The sequence below is a fragment of the Miniopterus natalensis genome, chromosome 4 (genome assembly GCF_054644295.1).
Source record: "Miniopterus natalensis isolate mMinNat1 chromosome 4, mMinNat1.hap1, whole genome shotgun sequence".
Lineage (NCBI taxonomy): Eukaryota > Metazoa > Chordata > Mammalia > Chiroptera > Miniopteridae > Miniopterus > Miniopterus natalensis.
The window spans coordinates 11,943,086-11,960,094 of record NC_142084.1 but is presented as its reverse complement, the minus strand read 5'-3'; the positions used below and the strand labels follow the sequence as shown (position 1 = coordinate 11,960,094).

The 17,009-nt window shown below is 47.8% G+C and overlaps 1 protein-coding gene across 1 annotated transcript in view; it reads left to right on the top strand.

Moving 5' to 3' along the window:
- Positions 1-17,009, top strand: part of SH3RF2 (SH3 domain containing ring finger 2) — a 111,587-nt gene that overhangs the window by 72,259 nt on the left and 22,319 nt on the right. Inside the window, exons 6-7 of the mRNA XM_016202921.2 lie at positions 9,275-9,366; positions 10,876-11,046. Coding sequence (XP_016058407.2) covers positions 9,275-9,366; positions 10,876-11,046 — 263 coding nt within the window. The remainder of the gene's footprint in view (positions 1-9,274; positions 9,367-10,875; positions 11,047-17,009) is intronic.

The following is a 17,009-nucleotide window of genomic DNA, read 5'->3' as shown; positions in this document are numbered from 1 at the left end:
TAGCAATGGCTGCATAGTGTCTCAGGGAGTTACGGAAATCCACCTAATCAGTGAGTGTCCCCAGGGCTCTCAAAGGACTTGAACTGACAGCATGGGGACCCACACCGGCTGGAGCTTTCCAAGCCTCTATGCAGATATTCCAGGCATCCCCTCTTCTCCTGAACAGAAGCCATCAGGCAAATAAATAAATCAGGATTTATCTTCAGCAAACAGGGTTCATGAAAAAAAACACTTTATATCTGGTAAATAGCTCTTGGCAACCCTGCAGAATAGTATTATACCATTAAAGAAATTGAATCAATAATTTAAGATCTTTCCCTAAAGAAAACCCCAGGCCCAGACAGTCATCCAGGTGAGTTTTTCACACTTTCAAGGAGGCCATGCTTTCACTTTGCACAAACGCTTCCAAAGAATGGAAGAAGAGAAAACACTCCCCAATGTATTCATGAGGCTAAGACATTATTAATATCGAAACCAGAAAACCAACAACATAAGAAAGAAAATTTTGAGTTCTACTTTACTCATAAACCTAAATGCAAACCCTTCCTGTGTCTATTAGCCAACCAAACCCAGGAATATATGAAAATAAAATATATCACGATTAAGTTGGGTTTTTCCCAAGATTGGAAAAGGTTGGTTTAATATTACAAAATTAATTGGTGTATTTTATTATATTAACAGATTAAAGGAGAGAAACCAAGTGACCTTTTCACTAGATATAGAAAAATGATAAAATTCTATATCCATTCGTTCTACTTCTTAAAGTCTTAGCAAACTAGAAATAACAGGGAACTTCCTTAACACGATCAATGGAATCTATATAAAATCCACAGCAAGTGTCATACTTAATGATGAAATGTTGAAGTCATTCCTTTCAAAATGAACAAAAAAAACAGAATGTCCATTGTGTTTCTGTCCCTCCCAGAGTGCCTGGCCAGGACAATAAAGCAGGCAAAAAAAATGAAAGGTCAAGTGTTTGAAAGGAAGAAACATAGCTGTCATTATGTGCAGATGGTAGTATTCTCTATATAAGGAACTCCAAAGAACCAGAAAAGTGTATTAGGAATAAGTGTGAGCTTAGCATGAGCTTGTATCCTGGACACAAATCAGTACAGGAAAGCAAATTATATTTCTGCACTCTAAAACAAAAACAAATAATTAGAAAAATAATTTTTTAAATACCGTTTACAACAGCAACTAAATTCTTTAAGTCCCTGAGAATAAATTCAGCAAAAGACATGTAAGTCTTTTATGAAGAAAATTTACAAAGATCTTATTAAAAGACATGAAACCAGACCTAAAATAAACGAAGAGTTATGTCATGCCCTTGGATTGGAAGACTTAATGTCTTAGAGATATTGATTCGCCCAAAATCTGCCTATAAATTCTAATCCCAGTGGATTGTTTGTTTGTTTGTTTGTAACTCAAAAGGTGATTCAAAATTTTAAATGGAAGAACAAAAAGTCAACAGCCAAGTTACTTCTAAAGATGATGATGATGGAATTTGGTTGGGGTGAGGAGTGGGATCTATCGTACCCAATATCAGATTTTATTTATAAAGCTAGAGTATTAAGAGGGTGCATTTAGCACAAGGTTTCTGTTAAGCCAACAGAACATACTGGAGAACCCAGAAATAGACACACCATGGAGACTGGATTTATGACAGAGTGCGCTGTGCCAATCAGAAGGAAGGATACATGATGGTGCTGGGCTAATTGGGTATCCATGTGGAAAAAAGATGAAATTGGATTCCCCTTGTCAAAAATCAATTCCAGGTGGATTAAACACTTAAATGTGAAAGGCAAAACTATAAAGCTTTTAGAAGACAATATAGAAGTACATCTTTATGACCCTGAGATTAAAAAATCATGTTCAAGATCATTTTAAATTGTGTTCAAGATTCCCATAAGGGAATATATTATAAATTTTACTATTAAAAAGAACTTCTGTTCATCAAAAGACATCACAGAGTAAAAATACAAGTGACAAATAGTTCATATTCAAAATATTAGAACTCCATAACTTAATAAGAAAATAATAACCCAGTAAGAAGGGAAAATAGACAGAGAAGATGAACAGGTATTTCATATAGGAAACAGGGAGTCAAATATACGGTGGCAGAAGAATTGACTTTGGGTGGTGGCACACAATGCAAGATACAGATGATGTATCATAGAATTGTACACTTGAAACCTATATAATTTTATTAACCAATGTCACCCCAATAAATTTAATTTTAACATAAAAACAAGAATGGCCCATAAACATTTGAAAAGAAACTCAAGCTCATTAGTACTCAGATAAATTAATTTGAAACCATAATGAGATATCACTTCATACCCCCCGTAGGCAGGTATTAGAAAGCTGGGCATTACCACATGCTGGTGAGATTGTGGGGTAACGGGAATTGTCATTTGCTGCTGGCAGAAGTGTAAATTGTTTCAGCTACACTGGGAAAAAGTTTGTTATTACCCAATAAAACTGAGCAGGCTTATACCCTATGGCCCATCAATTCCACTTGTAGGTGTATATGCTGGAAAGAGTCTTGTACGTGGCACAGGGGACATATACAAGAATGTTCACAGCAACATCATTCATAGCAGCCCAAACTGAAAATCTCCCAAGTGACACATAAATGATAGAATGGTTAAATTATGGCATATTCATACAATGAAATATGAGACAGCAGTGAAAATTAGCCACAAATATACACAAAAACTTAGTGTTGAGCAAAAGATGCAAGTCGCAGAAGAATGCACACAATGTGAATGTGTTCATACTGGGTTTAAAAACTAGCAAACCTGCCCTGGCCTGTGTGGCTCAGTTGGTCGCTCATCGGCCAGTGCACTGAAAGGTTGCCGGTTTGATTCCCGGTCAGGGCGCATGCCCGGGTTGCTGGCTCGATCCCCAGTAGGGGGCGTGCAGGAGGCAGCTGACCAATGTTTCTCTCTCTCTCTCTCCCTCTCCCTTGTTCTTTCTAAATATCAATTAATAACACTTTTTCTAAAGTCTATTTAAAACCTAGCAAACCTAAACAACATTGGGGATATATTCCAAGGTGGTAAAAATTACACAGAAAAGCACTGGAATGATTAATACAAATTTTAGTATTGTAGTTACCCTGGGGCAGGTGGGGTGGTGGGTAGGGAGGGGATCTGATTATAGAAGAATATGCAGAGGAGCTCTAAGCACAATCTTCAATTTCAATTTTTCTTCTATTTTTAAGTCAGGTAGCATGTGTACAGGTATCAGTTTTATTATTCTTTAGATGGTACATAAAGTTATATACGTTTATTTGGCTGCATAATGTATTTATAATTTTAAATTTTTAATTACGAAGGAAGTAACAGAGGAGGGGTGGGGATGGGAGGTGTGCAGAGGCCAGGAGTGACAGAAACAGTGTGGCCTGCTCCAAGACCTGGGAAGAAGTGAAAGGGGGATGAGGAGCCCAGAGAGGAAGCAGGAGCCAGATCACAGACTGCTCTAAGTTTCGATGACTACCTGGCAGATATAAATTTAGTAGTGTTCACAGCTCAGGCAATGCTTACTCTCAGGGCAAATGAATAGCACTGGGCGGCTGCTCCTTTCTTATCAAGAGCAGGGAGGGTTGGCAGGCTGGGGGCGCTCTGAGGCAGGCTTAGGTGGGGAAGGAAGGGGAGCAGTCTGGCAGAAGGAGCTCTAACTGAGTTGGGGCCTCAGTTCTGACAGGGAAGGGAGAAAAACAAACAAAAACAACATAACGTTCCATTTGCCGCCAGACCTGTTGCATATTACAAGATCTGTTGCTCTTTACTCAGGGGGCTGGGCCTCCATCTTTGATCCCAGTGGCAGGCAGGAGCAGTGGTCATCATGAACACAACACACGCAGGGGCTTAGAAACAGAACATTGAATTTGGCTGGATGCTGTTTTTCTGGGATGTGCAAACATAACCAGGTGTTAATCTTGGTTTCCTACAGAAAGCGTTTCAAGCCTAAGGTCCTTACTTCTGGTGTCAACTGAACCACACATTTGCTGGCTACCTGCAGAAAATCATGTAATCTTTTTATCTCAGTTTCTTCCTCTTTAAAAATGGGGATAAAGACATTGAGGCCTGTGTACAATAAGTTAGCTCTAGAGTCGTAGCATGTGAGAGTGAACTACCTCCTGATAATCAAGGCAAGCCTCTCCTGGCGCTATGGCCCAGAGCACCGTGAACTTCCCCACCCAACATGCACGGTGCTCATATGATCATGATTTAATTGCCTTCCAGGGTATAGATGGTGAGTTCCACATGGGGAAGGAGCCTTGTGTGTTCTGCTTATTGCATTAACCCCAGTGCTTAGGACCAAATAAGGTTCACACATTGCAGTTCCTGCATGTGGCTCTTAAGTCCCTTGATCTATAGAGAGGAAGGTGTTTTTAACTTTACAGAGACAGGTGGTCAACTCCAAATTATCCATAGTGGTGGGCACAGAAACTACCAGAAAATATCTAATTTTCTGTCTCTAACATGCTCTCCTCCCAACCCTGAAGGAACACTATGTAGGCTCCAGGCCCTTGTCGGCTCCTGGGAATACTGACAGGCAGGATCGCGGCGGGCTCCTCCGGAGCAGAGCACACTCTACTGAGGAAGACCGTCACCCCCCAGTGCCACAGTAGGGGCCGGGAGGGGGACAGCAAACTCACATTTTGAAAGCTGGGGACATTATCCTCCAGAAGAGAGGAGTAGGGTTGCTTGTTCCCATCCCCCACTGCACTCTGGGTCCTGCTCAGTCCAAGGCCTTGCAGAGCTGTGGCATAAAAGGAGGTTCTCCATCCCCCCCACCCCCACACTATATGCAGCAGCTACTCTCTTTGCAGATCCGAACAAGTGACATTTATTGAGCACTTACGATGTCCTGACAAGTGCTCTGTGAGAGAGAGACCGCTATTGCCCCATCGTACAGGCGGGGAAACGGAGGGTCCCCAGAATTCCATCACTCGCCCCAGATCACAGTCCTGGTGACCGCTCGAGCCACACGCCTGAGCGTGCAGCCAGGCCTCTCTGCAGATGCCGGGGCGGAGCCGCATCGTCTACACCGCGCGGCTATGGGAGAGGCGGCGGGGCCAGCCGAGAGCTGGAACAGCTCTGTGCCAGGCCCCATGCCACCTTCCTCCTCATTTAACACCTCAGGGCCCGAAAACACCCGGAGGCCACACAGCTGTGGATTCTTCTGTTTCTGATAAAGACTTCTTTGAAATGAGTCATTTCCTTCAAAAGGAAGAAAAATGTTTTTAGACTGTAGCAGAAATACCCACCCTCAAATACACAGCCACTCTCTCACGCTGCTCAGGTGCCCGAACCCTGGGCCAGGGAGCACCGGTTGCTGGAGGACCTCACGTCCAGCCTCAAACCTCTGCGGCACGGGGACCTGAGGTCACAGTCGACCCCAGGGAGCCACTCACTAGGCTCTTTACTCAGGGGGGCTGGGCCTCCGACTTTGATCCCAGTGGCAGGAACAGACCTGCTCCTCAGAAGCAGGCCTTCTACGCAGTTGTCTTCATTTCCCGAACGGGGCCTCCATTTCTGTCTTGTTCTGTCTGCCTGCCTCCTTCCCTGCCAGCTGCCTTCTCCTCTGTCTTTATCTATCTTCCTCTCTTTACCTATCACTCCAATCATGCACCCATCCGGTCATTCATTTATTCAGTTTTGTAGTTGCCCTTGCAATCTTTTTTCCCCACCCCCGGCACTTGGCAATCTTTCATCTCTTTTGTGTCTCTATAGCTGTGGCTTTTTTCAGGAATGTCATATGAAAGGCATCACAGAGCACGTAGTCTTGTGTGTCACGCTTCTTTTGCTTGGGATGGTGTTAAGATTCACGTATGTCACTGGCTGCATTGCTGAGGCATGTGCCCCTCATTACACCACAATTTGTTTGCTCTTTCACCAGATGATTGGCGTTTGGGTTGTTTCCAGTTTGGGGCTAAAATGAACAGAGCTGCTATGAACATTCATGTGCAAGTCCTCGTATGGACATATGTTATCACTTCTCTTAGGTAAATACTTGTGAGCAGGATTGCTGAGTAGCGTGATACATGTATATTTAACTTTATTTTTTAAATGGCCAACCTGTGTTCCATGTGGTGGCACCATGTACATTCCCACCAGCAGTATTGCGTCCTAGTTGCTCCAGCACTTGGTGTGGTCCGTCTTTATCATTTTAGCCATTCCCTTAGGTTTACAGTGGTATCTCACAATAGTTTTAATTTGCATTTTTTTATAGCTGTTGATGTTGAGAATCTTTTTATGCGCTTATTGCCCATTTCTTATTGGGTTGGTAGTCTTTTTCTGAGTGAATTGTAAGAATTTCCCCCATCGCTTTTTAATCTCCCTCCCTCTATCCCTCTGAATCTGTCTCTTTCTCCCATTGTGCCTCTGTCTCACTGTCTGACTCTCCCCCACTCTCAGTCACCCACCATTTCCCCCCTTCTTCTCCGTTGCCTCCTGCTCACTCGTGTTCTCCCTTCCCCTCCCAGACACCACAGAACCTGAGAGTCTGACCTCCCTTACCGTTCCATAATAGAAAGAATTCCTCCCCGCCATGGTGGCTCAGTGGTTTAGCATCCAGGCGATCGGGGTTTGATTCCCAGTCTGGGCACATGCCCGGGCTGTGGGCTCAATCCCCAGTAGGGGGCATGCAGGAGGCAGCCGATCAATGACTCCTCATTGATGTTTCTATCTCTCTCTCTCTCTCCCTTCCTCTCTCTGAAATTAATAAAAAACATATTTGAAAAAGAAAGGAAGAATTCCATCACAAGCCCACCAATTCCAGTCCTGGCCAGGTTCCATGGACCAAATAGGGGGAAGTACCCCCTCCCCAGAGGAAGACCGAGAGAAGGAAAGAGAGAGTCCAGTGCGATGGAGGGGCGGCTTTGCATTCTGGCATCTCCCTCCTTCCTAGAGATTAATAGTGTTTATGGCTAGAAGGACTTTTTACTCAAACATAACATTGGAAAGTTGTTAGGTGAAGTTCATGCTGCCTAATCAGTGTTTCAACAGACTCTGCAAACATAAGATTAGTTGTTCGCATAACAAGGCTCTCCCTTGGCACAGCTCCCGAGTTTGGCAGGATACCTTGCCCAGTCACAGGGAAGGAGCTGCCTAGCCCAAAGTCCAGCTCCGTTTCCTCTCTACTTGAGGGAACCGGTGTGACAATACCTCATTGCAAAGATCAGAACACCTTATGCAGTGTCAGGGAGCACCAGATGTGTGACCACGGAACACTTTTTTTTTAAGAGCTTCATTGAGATTGAATTCACATACATACAATTCATCCATCAAGGTATACAATTCAGTGGGTTTTAATATAGCCACAGATATGTGCAACCATTACTACCACAATTTTACATTTCATCACTGCAGAGAGAAACCCTGTACCCCCTTTAACTATCACCCCCATATCTACCTCTGTCCCCAGCCCCTAAAAACCTCTAATCTACTTTCTAGTTCTATAGGCTTCCTTATTCTGGACGTTTCATATACATGGAGTCATGTGATGTAGTCTTTTTGCATCTGGCTTCTTTTAGCATAAAGTTTTCAAGGTTTACCCATGTTCTAGCATGTATCAATACATCATTTTTTATGGCTGAATAATATTCCATTGTATGCATATATCACATTTCATATATCCATTCACCAGTCAATGAACATTTGGGTTATTGACCTCTTTTGGCTATTATGAATAATGCTGCTGTAACATTTGTGTACCAATTTTTGTGTGGACCTTGGGTATGTACCAGGAGAGGCCTTACTGGGTAATATGGTAATTCTATGTTTGATCTATTGAAGAACTGCCAGACTTTTCTAAAGGGCCTACACCATTTTACCTTCCCATCAGCTCTGAATAAGAATTTCAGTTTCTCTACATTATCACCAGCACTTGTTATTATCTGACTGGAATAGTTTCTGATCCTGTAACTGGATTCTCATAATGTCACACGTACACACACAACCACAGATACACTTACACAACCATCAACTCAGACACACACAAAACTATAGTCATACATACCTGCGCGTACCTCTAGATTTCACATACATACACACAGACTCCCAGATAGACATGTACAATCATATATACAACCATACATACATATAATCACACACAGCATATATGCGTATCAATTTATAGTCCCATATATATGAACATAGTCAGACATACAATATGCCGGTTGCTATCACACATCTACATACAATTGTCATGGGTTCCGAACAAACATACACGCTTGCACAGAGAGCCAGGGCCACATGCACTCAATAATGCATTCACACCCGCCCAAACACTCAGGCACAACAATAACTGTACCCCAAAACAGAGCCCTATAAAGGCACGCCATTAGATATAGTTCCCATTCCTCACGGGCAGGGACCTAAAGGCAGGGTGAACGTATTTACTCTGGATGGCATGGAGGCGGGTGAGGCCTCATTAGTCCCTGGTGTACTGGGCAGGAAAGCTTTTTCATTCATTTGTTCTTTAAGCTACAACAACTTACTGAGCACATGAGAAACAGTGATAAACAAGACATAGCTCCTGCCCTCATGGGACTTAGGAGTCTAATGGGGGGATGGTTAGTAAATAAGAAAACAGGCCTCGTTTGTGACACATGCCAAGGAGGAAATAAGCAGAGTAATAGGTGAGATAACAGGCGAGGTCCCGGGACAGCAGACGGTTTCCAGGAGCTTGGAGCTGTGCCGCTCCCCCTTTCACCCCGGACTCATGAACGCGCGAGGTGGGCAGGGCCTGTACTACCTGGTGTCGCATTTGGCTTTGGACTGCCTGGGTGAGCTCTCTCTCAGCCTCATCCAGAAACGCGGATAACAGTTTAACAACGACTCCATTTGCTTGTAAAACACTTCGAAGCGCCTGGCAAGTGCTAAGTTCTCCATCAACATCATATTCCGAGAGAAAGAGGTTTTCACAGAGGCAGGTGCGGGCCCTGGGGGGCCGGCGGGGAGGGGCCAGGGGCCTGGCAGTGCCCTTGCCTGAAAATCCGACTGGCCTTCACCCCCTGCCGAATCTGAGCGGCCCTGGAACGCAGCCTTGGCACGCCACCCGCCACCCCACCCCCAGGACATAACCCAGTCTATCCCCGCCCCGCTCTTCCCACAGCCACAACCGAAGAGGTGGCAACGACGGGCGGCGCTGGGCGCGCCCCGGGTGCCAGCTGCGTCAGGCCTTCCTGCAGCGGCTCTGCCTGCCGCGGGCCTGCCTGCGGTGCCCGCTGGCTCAGCGCGCCTCTTTTCTGCCTGTGTAGGTCAGCATGTATCACGCCACACCCGCCTCCCCAGGACATGCCACGGCCATCGTCAGTCTGCCCGGCTCCCAGCAACACCTGGCGGCTAACATGTGAGTAAAAAGCTCAGCCCTCCGCCCCCGGGCCTGGCACAGAGGGGACATCGCTGCCGTCCCTCTGCCACTGAGCATCACCGCTCCCAAACTATCCCATCCAGAGGCAACAGCTGCCCCCACCTTTAAAATCGCCAATGGAAATAAAGGTGGAAAATACAAATTAGCAGAGCTCATTATCCGAGCTCATTATTTCACAAAGTAGAAAGAGACCGGAAGGTTACATTTCAAAATATTGCTGGGAAATTGCATATTGAGCCATTTCTATTGCCTTCCTTTAGATTCAAAATGTTGGTTATAAATAGATGTTGCTTTAGTAATCACTGAAAAATAAATGTAGCATCTTCTAGGGGGGATAAAAACTTTTTTTTTTTTACTACCTACTAAGTAACTGACTCTTTATTGAAAGTATCTTGCATTCATGCTGGATGCTTTCTGGGTTTTGCCACACACTTTAATGTTAAAGGTTAAATTTTTTTTTTTTAATCTATCTTTATTGATTTCAGAGAGAGGAAGGGGGAGGAAAAGAGAGAGATAGAAACATCAATGATAAGAGAACCATTGATCGGCTGCAGCCCGCAACCCGGGCATGTGCCCTGACCGGGAATCGAACCCCGATCGCCCGGATCCTAGGTCGATGCTCAACCGCTGAGCCACGCCCGGCCGGGCTAAAATATTTTTTATATGCAAATAGTGTAAATAGTTTTCGCCATATGGGGTCATAAAAGGATGATTATAGAAGGATGACAGACCACAAGGGTTGTCTTTTTTAACTGAAACGCTAACAACTGTCTAGTTTTATTTCCCCCAAAACCACAAACTGAGTAGTAACTGAGTCTCTAGCCAACAGAGAGGAATAAAAACCCCAAAACAAGCCTTCAGATGCAGCCTTGCAGATGAGAACACTCTGCCCCCAGCCCTCCAGTGTCTCAAGGCTCTAGAACCTAGAAGGACTTGCTAAGGTCTAGCCTGAGGGCCACAGACTGGTAACTCCTGAATCTGGCACCAAGTGGGTCATTTCTAAGGCTTCAGCCAGCCAGGTAGTCTCACTTCCACAGCCTCAGTACTCCCTAGGGTCTCCACCCCAGCTCATACCTGGACGTGACCGACCGCCTGACCCTGTGGACTTTGAGTGGAAAGCACTGCTCTAACCCGGGGACGTTTTTGCCACGTTAAGCCCATTCCCTCCATCCCGCCACACAGCCAGCATTCTACCGTGTGCCAAAGAACTAAAGTTAACCCTGCTTCCCCTTGCCATTGTCAAGCTGTGTGACACTCCAGAGGGAGGTGAGGGGACCTGGAGAGGGCAGGGATCGGGGCCCCTCTGCTGCTGTTTTCGCCAGCTTCTGCCACTTTTATCTGCCTTATGCTGAGGTGTCAGTTTTGAAAGGCTGTTCTTGCTAACCACTGGGCTGAGGTGCCGTCTCCCTTGGCCCTTTGCCGCTTGCGTCCCTGCCCTCCCCTGGGGCGCTCGCCTTCACCCTTCACCTGTTCCCTGTGCCCCCCCAGGTTCGTAGCCCTGCACTCCTACTCCGCCCACGGACCCGACGAGCTGGACCTGCAGAAGGGAGAAGGCGTCAGGGTCCTGGGGAAGCACCAGGACGGCTGGCTCAGGGGCGTCTCCTTGGTCACCGGGCGAGCGGGCATCTTCCCCAACAACTACGTCATCCCCATTCTCAGGTGCGTCCCCTCCGATCCCGGGCGTCAGGGTATCCGGTCACCTAGGCCAGAGCCACCTGTGGGTTGAACTGCTGAAGGACTCGACGCTCTTTCAGAGTGTGGGCCAGGAAACAGCTTTTGCTCTAGTGCCCTCCTGACGCTTTAATTTTAAAAGAAAATAATAAAAATAGTTGTCTTTTCTATAGCTCTTCACAGGTGACAAGCTCTTTAGCATTTTTTAATGTATTATCTATGCCCAGGGCTCCTTTTTTTTTTTTTAATTCATCTTTATTGTTGAAAGTATTACAGATGTCCCCTCCCCCCGCCCCCCATAAGGTAGATATTATTTTACAAATGAGGAAACTGATGTGCAGAGTTAAGCAACCTGGCCAGGAACTAGGTTTCAGGTTTTCTGTACAAACACCAAAACTCCCACCTCACGTCCCCACTGCGACGCTCCATCTAGTGGCAGAATGGGGAAATGTGACGGCCAGATGACACCCGAGTGCCCCAGGAACCCTCCCAGGACGCTGGGCCTTGAGCAGAGTTTCCGTGAACTCAGACCGCTCCCCGACCATCCGCACCCCAGGCCACATGTTAGTTACCCTGCGGGTCTTCATCCAAAACTGCTTTTCCACCCTCGGGCATTCTCTGGGGGACCTGATCATTTCACCGCCCACAGTGCGTGTAGCCACCTCCTACCACAACCACCAAGCACGCGAGCCCCAAACTACCCACGACCCCCCCACCTTCACCCCCACCGGCCCAGGCAAAGCCACGGCCGTGAGGCCATCACCGCATCAAATGCTGTCTTTATGACATCCCAGAGAGTCATAATCCCGAGGAAAGTGATAACCTCATGGTACTCCATGGGGCCCACGCCTGGAGTCATATGTTCAGTTTGGGGGACCTTCACGTAGGTGAGGCACTGAGTCCGGAGGAGGGCAGCAAGGATGGTGAGGAGACAAAGCCATATCACGGAAAAAACCAATAAACTAGGGCTATTGTGTAAGGTGTAGAAAGAAGGGCCAGAGGGACCATCATAGACTGTGCAGGCCAGGAAACATTTGTCCCACGAGGGGGCAGTGAACCAGTGGCTACAGCTTAGAAGGTTGTGGTTCATTAAAAGGCTCCGCATCAGGCTAGCCGGTGAGGTGGTGGACCCCCTTTCTAGGGAGAGTACAGGCAAAGTCTGGGTCCCCATAGGTCCCGGCTTGCGTAAAGAGACTGGCAGAAAGTTGGAACACAAGATCATATTATTATTCCCTTCAAAGGAAGGTTCTTGGATTTCATTAGAAAGTTGTAAAATCTCCAAAAGCAAACTAAGGGTGTCTATAACTGATGCTTTAATTCATTTATTCAACAAATATTGATTGAGCACTGACAGGTGACAGTCACCTTTCTAGATACTGGGAGAAACACCAGTGAACAAAATACACAAAATCCCTGCCCACAGGAGAGTGCATTCTAGTGGAGCAGACAGACAGAAAGCAATGTATAGGTAATCTATGTGGTGTGTTAATGCTAAGGGCTAAGAAGAAAAGTAAATCAGGGAAGGGGCATAGAACTCGCGGGGGCGATTGAAGTTCTAGCAGGTTGGGGGGGGGGGATGGCCTCACAGACCAATGAAGGGGGGAATGAAGGAACTGAAGAGGTGAGCCGTGTGGGTCTCGAAGGAAGTGTATTCCAGGCCAAAGGGACAGCAAGTTCCTGAACAAAGGCCCTGGGGCGGGTGTGTGCCTGACAGGGAGGCCAGCAGGCCTGGGTTAAAGCCAGTAGGTTAGAAGGAGATGAAGTCAGAATGGTGACAGGGGGTCAGATCATAGAGAATTTCCTAGGTCACAATGAGGAATTTGCCTTGAACCCTACTGCAGTGTTTTGAACAGAAAAATGACATGATCTAACTTAAACCTGAACCGGAATCCTTCCAGTTGCTGGGTTGAGAATAGACTGTCGAGAGGGAAAGCTGGAAGGAGAGAGACGAGCTGAGGAAATATTGTCATAATCCGGGGGAGAGGTGATGGTGAACTGAAGCAGGGTGCGAGCCACGGAGGGAGGGAAGCGTGGTTAGATTCTGTCTCTGCTCTGAAGGAAGAGACAACCGGATTTTCTGACCGATCAAGCATCGGGTGTGAAAGAATAGAGCGTTCGAGGTGAGTCCAAGCTCTGTGCCTGAGTCACTGGAAGAGGGAGTGGCCTTTTGCTGAGATGGAGGTGAAAATAAAACAGGAACAGGTTTTGGGGGACGAATGGAAGCTAAAGCTTTGTTTGCAACAGATTAACTCTCGATGCCTGTTAGTATTTAGTAGAGACGTTGGTTAAGTGTGCAAGGCTAGCGTTTAAGGAAGAGGTCCGGGCTTGAGGTGGCATTTAAAGCCCTAACTCTAGATGAAATCACCATGGTAGGATCAGGTGCAGGGGACATCCCGTCTTGGTGTGTTTCGGGGACAGTGAGCCAGGAGCTGAAATCTTCCAGGAATGAGGGGAGAGGCCTGGGGAGAAATGATGACTGACTGCAACAAGACCATAGGGGGCTGATACTATGAGTCAAAGCTGGGCGCTGTGGAGGAAGGTGGGAGAATGGTCGAGAAGAGCTAATGAGGAGCTCGGAGGACGCCTACCCTAACTCATGGACAGATTCTTCCGTTGGATCTCACGTGAATTCCCTAGGGCCGTGCCTGCTCCTAGGGCGTTTGCTTACACGGCAGGCCTTAGCCCAAAGTCCCGGTTATGCCGTGAAAGAACCGTTAGAATAAGAATGACCGTATAATTTACCATCCAAGCTAGGACACTTTTGAGATAAGAGAGGGGCCCTTAACGCAGCGGGTGTAAACGGGCTCGCCTGGGAAATCCGGACGTGTGGTCGCCCTCGCTGGAGCGTGTGCAGGGTCCCATCCCGTCCCGGTGTGTTTCGGGGCTCCGGCTTCCCTTTCTCGCCTCCTCGGCTGCTCTCCTATCGTGGTCGTGGGCACATCAAGAGCATCTAGACTCACGCCCCCCGGTACGGCTGCATGTCAGACCATGAATACAGCTTCAGCGCTAGCCTGCCACTGAGTCCATCTCCCCCGCCCCTGCTCGAAGGAATCTGAACATACACCTGTACTGAGGTGCTACGGACGCTTCTAGAGAACCAGCATTTCCAAAAACAAGTCCCTGTCATAGGATATTCTCCTGAGGCCTCCTAGGCGACAGAGGACCAATGCTTTCTGCACGTCTACCTTTTCCCTGACGGCCTCCCTGACACAGAGAAAGTTCCTGTCCCCGCTAATCTTGGACATGGATGACGTATGTCCAGTTTGTCTGTCCGGGGCCAGTTCACCCTTGTTCTTAGCCTCCTTCCCACTGCGGGAGCTTCAGCTCCTCCCCTTCGTAGGGCTGAATGACGCTGTCCTGCGTCGGCCGCGTTGCTGCTCCTTTAAACAGGCTGTGTTGGAATCGAGGGGTGGACACCGCGTTTCTGCTCTTTGGCTCTGTGTGTGTGTGAAGCGCCCTCACCCCGCAGCTTTCTGTTTGCAGCGTTGGCTCTGCACTGGAGCCAGCCCCCTTGGTGGGGGGCGTGCAGGAGGCAGCTGATTGCTGATTCTCTCTCATCGATGTTTCTGTCTTTCTCTCTCTCTCTCTCAAATCAATAAAATCATATAGCTTTTAAGTTTTATAAATAGCCAGGGTTCGAAGGTGTGAGGTGCACCCTGAACATTTGGACCACTGCTCTTATTAGCATCACCCCTAATGAACTGAGCCAGCCAGAGTTTCAGGACTAGCTGTGGATAGGGCAGAGCTGACCGACATGCCAAGGGTTTAGTTTAAGATTCACCGAGTGAGCCTTTTAATTACCAAGAGAGGAAAAGGCTGCTGTGCCGCCCAGAGCTCCAGCCCTCTCTGCCAGATGGTGACACCAACGACCTGTCCTGTGTTGAGCACAACTAAATCCCTGCCACCGGGACGTGTTCCCCAGCTCCTGGAGGCACCCACTGGCTCAGGTTGTCATACAAACCCCTTCTCAATAGCACCAGCATCCCTTCAGGTTTCCTCCTTGTGCATAGTCTTGGTGGGAGGCAGACGTTTCCTCCCTTTTCAGAGGCTGAAGAAATGAACTCCTCAACCCATCACCATAGCTAAGGGACAGGCTCAGCCACCCTGACACTGCCTCTCGGGATTTGGAAACCTGAGCAAGGGAGGAAAGAAGGGAGGCCGAGCTGAAACCGTTCACGGCGAGAGCACAAGCAGTGACATCTGACCCGCCAGACCCTTCCTGCTCTGGCTCCTCAGCAGCCTCCCCGGACCTGTTCCCGAGCCTTTTCCACACCCTGCTATCCTCCCCAGACATTCCCTTCCGCCCCCTTAGCCAGGGCATTGCTCTGTCCTGCAAACTTCACCCAACACATGTGCCTCCTGGCGACTCAGGGGCCAGCACTCATTTCCCTTTAACTTTCTACACAGAACTACATAAAAATTGGCAAGGCCCAAGCTCCCGCTCCACCGTGCGGCTACTGCCAGTGGGGAACACGGCATCTGTATGGCCCCTTTCAAACACTGGGCAAGTTCTTAGGGCTCATGTCACAGATAGGAAAGGGCGGCCCAGGGGCCTGCACTCTAAAGCAGCACAGTGGAGCCAAGGGGAGGCACACGCGCTCCTTGCACTCAAGTCCACAATGTCTCCGTCTGCCCATCTAGAAAACAAGCATTGTGACGTCTGCAGGTCTGGGTATCATGGGGATTAATTAATATATGTGAGCAACGTGCTTTGATGTCAGAAGACAGTGCTAGGGAAGTGCTGAGCTTTGGCCAGAAGAAACAGGGGACTCCATGTTAGATAGAGGACTTGGGGTTTAGGAGTTTCTGGAATCAGCCTAGTGCTGGGCTAGAGAAAGGAGGCTGCACCTCAGTCTATAAACAGCCATGCAAGGAGAGGGCGGACAGAATGAAGCTGCTGTGGGTCTGGTTAACTGTATCGTGTCCTTGCTGCTGCTACTGGAACAGTTCTGGAACCATTCTCTCCTGCTTTCAGTTTGTTTTGCAGCACCCAGCACCTCAAGGCCTCAGTTCAAAAGACAGGCAGATGCAGACTCTGCCATGGAAGCCAGTGCTGGGGCCTCTCTCACCGCCCAGCCCTTGCCTCCTTGCAGCCTGCGCTGCTCCTGGTGGGCCGCCCACTCCCCTTCGACTGTCCGCGTCACCAGGGGCCAGATGCAGGTTGATCGCTAAGGGCAAAGTCCCCTTGCCGCAGGCAGCAGATCAGGCCGCACATCCTGGGCAGGGTTGGCCACATTAAATGATGCCTTATTCATCTTTGTACAACACTGGCCGGCTCGTTATTAAACTACATACCCTTTTAAGCAAAAGGAAAGAAAAGGGGGAAAATAAGAGGAAATTACCTAAAGAGAAACCTAGAGGCATTGACAGGCAGGAAACCAGGAGGGAGGGCATCTCTGTGCCAGGGGCCATGGTCAAGTTGGTTATTCCCAGGTAATTAGCCGAGGCTATTTCATCAACAGAGTGACACAGTGATTGATGGACTGCTTAGTAGAGGCTGTGATGTTGGAGTCGAATTGGTACAAGGTCAAGAAAGGCATGTAGAGTGACAGCCATTCCCCGCGGAGCTCAAGGACTTGCAGGCTGGGAACAATGCAGAAGGGGTTGCTTGCTATTTTAAAAAGTTTAATACGGGCATTTAAAATCAGTCCCCAAGATCAAAGAATTAGTGTCTTACAGAGGCACGTGGAGGGCCTTCCCACTGCTTTAATTCATTTCTTCCAAGCAGGATGCAGGTATTCCTTGCTACCAAGTGATGAAAGCTCTAACTAGCCGGAAGGTAGTGCTGCTCAGTGGCCTGAGGGCAGGTGATGTAGCTCAGTGGTAGAGCAGCCAGCCGGCCCAGACCTAGGTTCAAAAGTACAGTAGCTGCTTGGGCAAGTACCTGGAAATCTCCTTTTTTTTTTTCTCATCTATAAAATAGCGGCACTCGTAGTAACCTACCTCCAAGG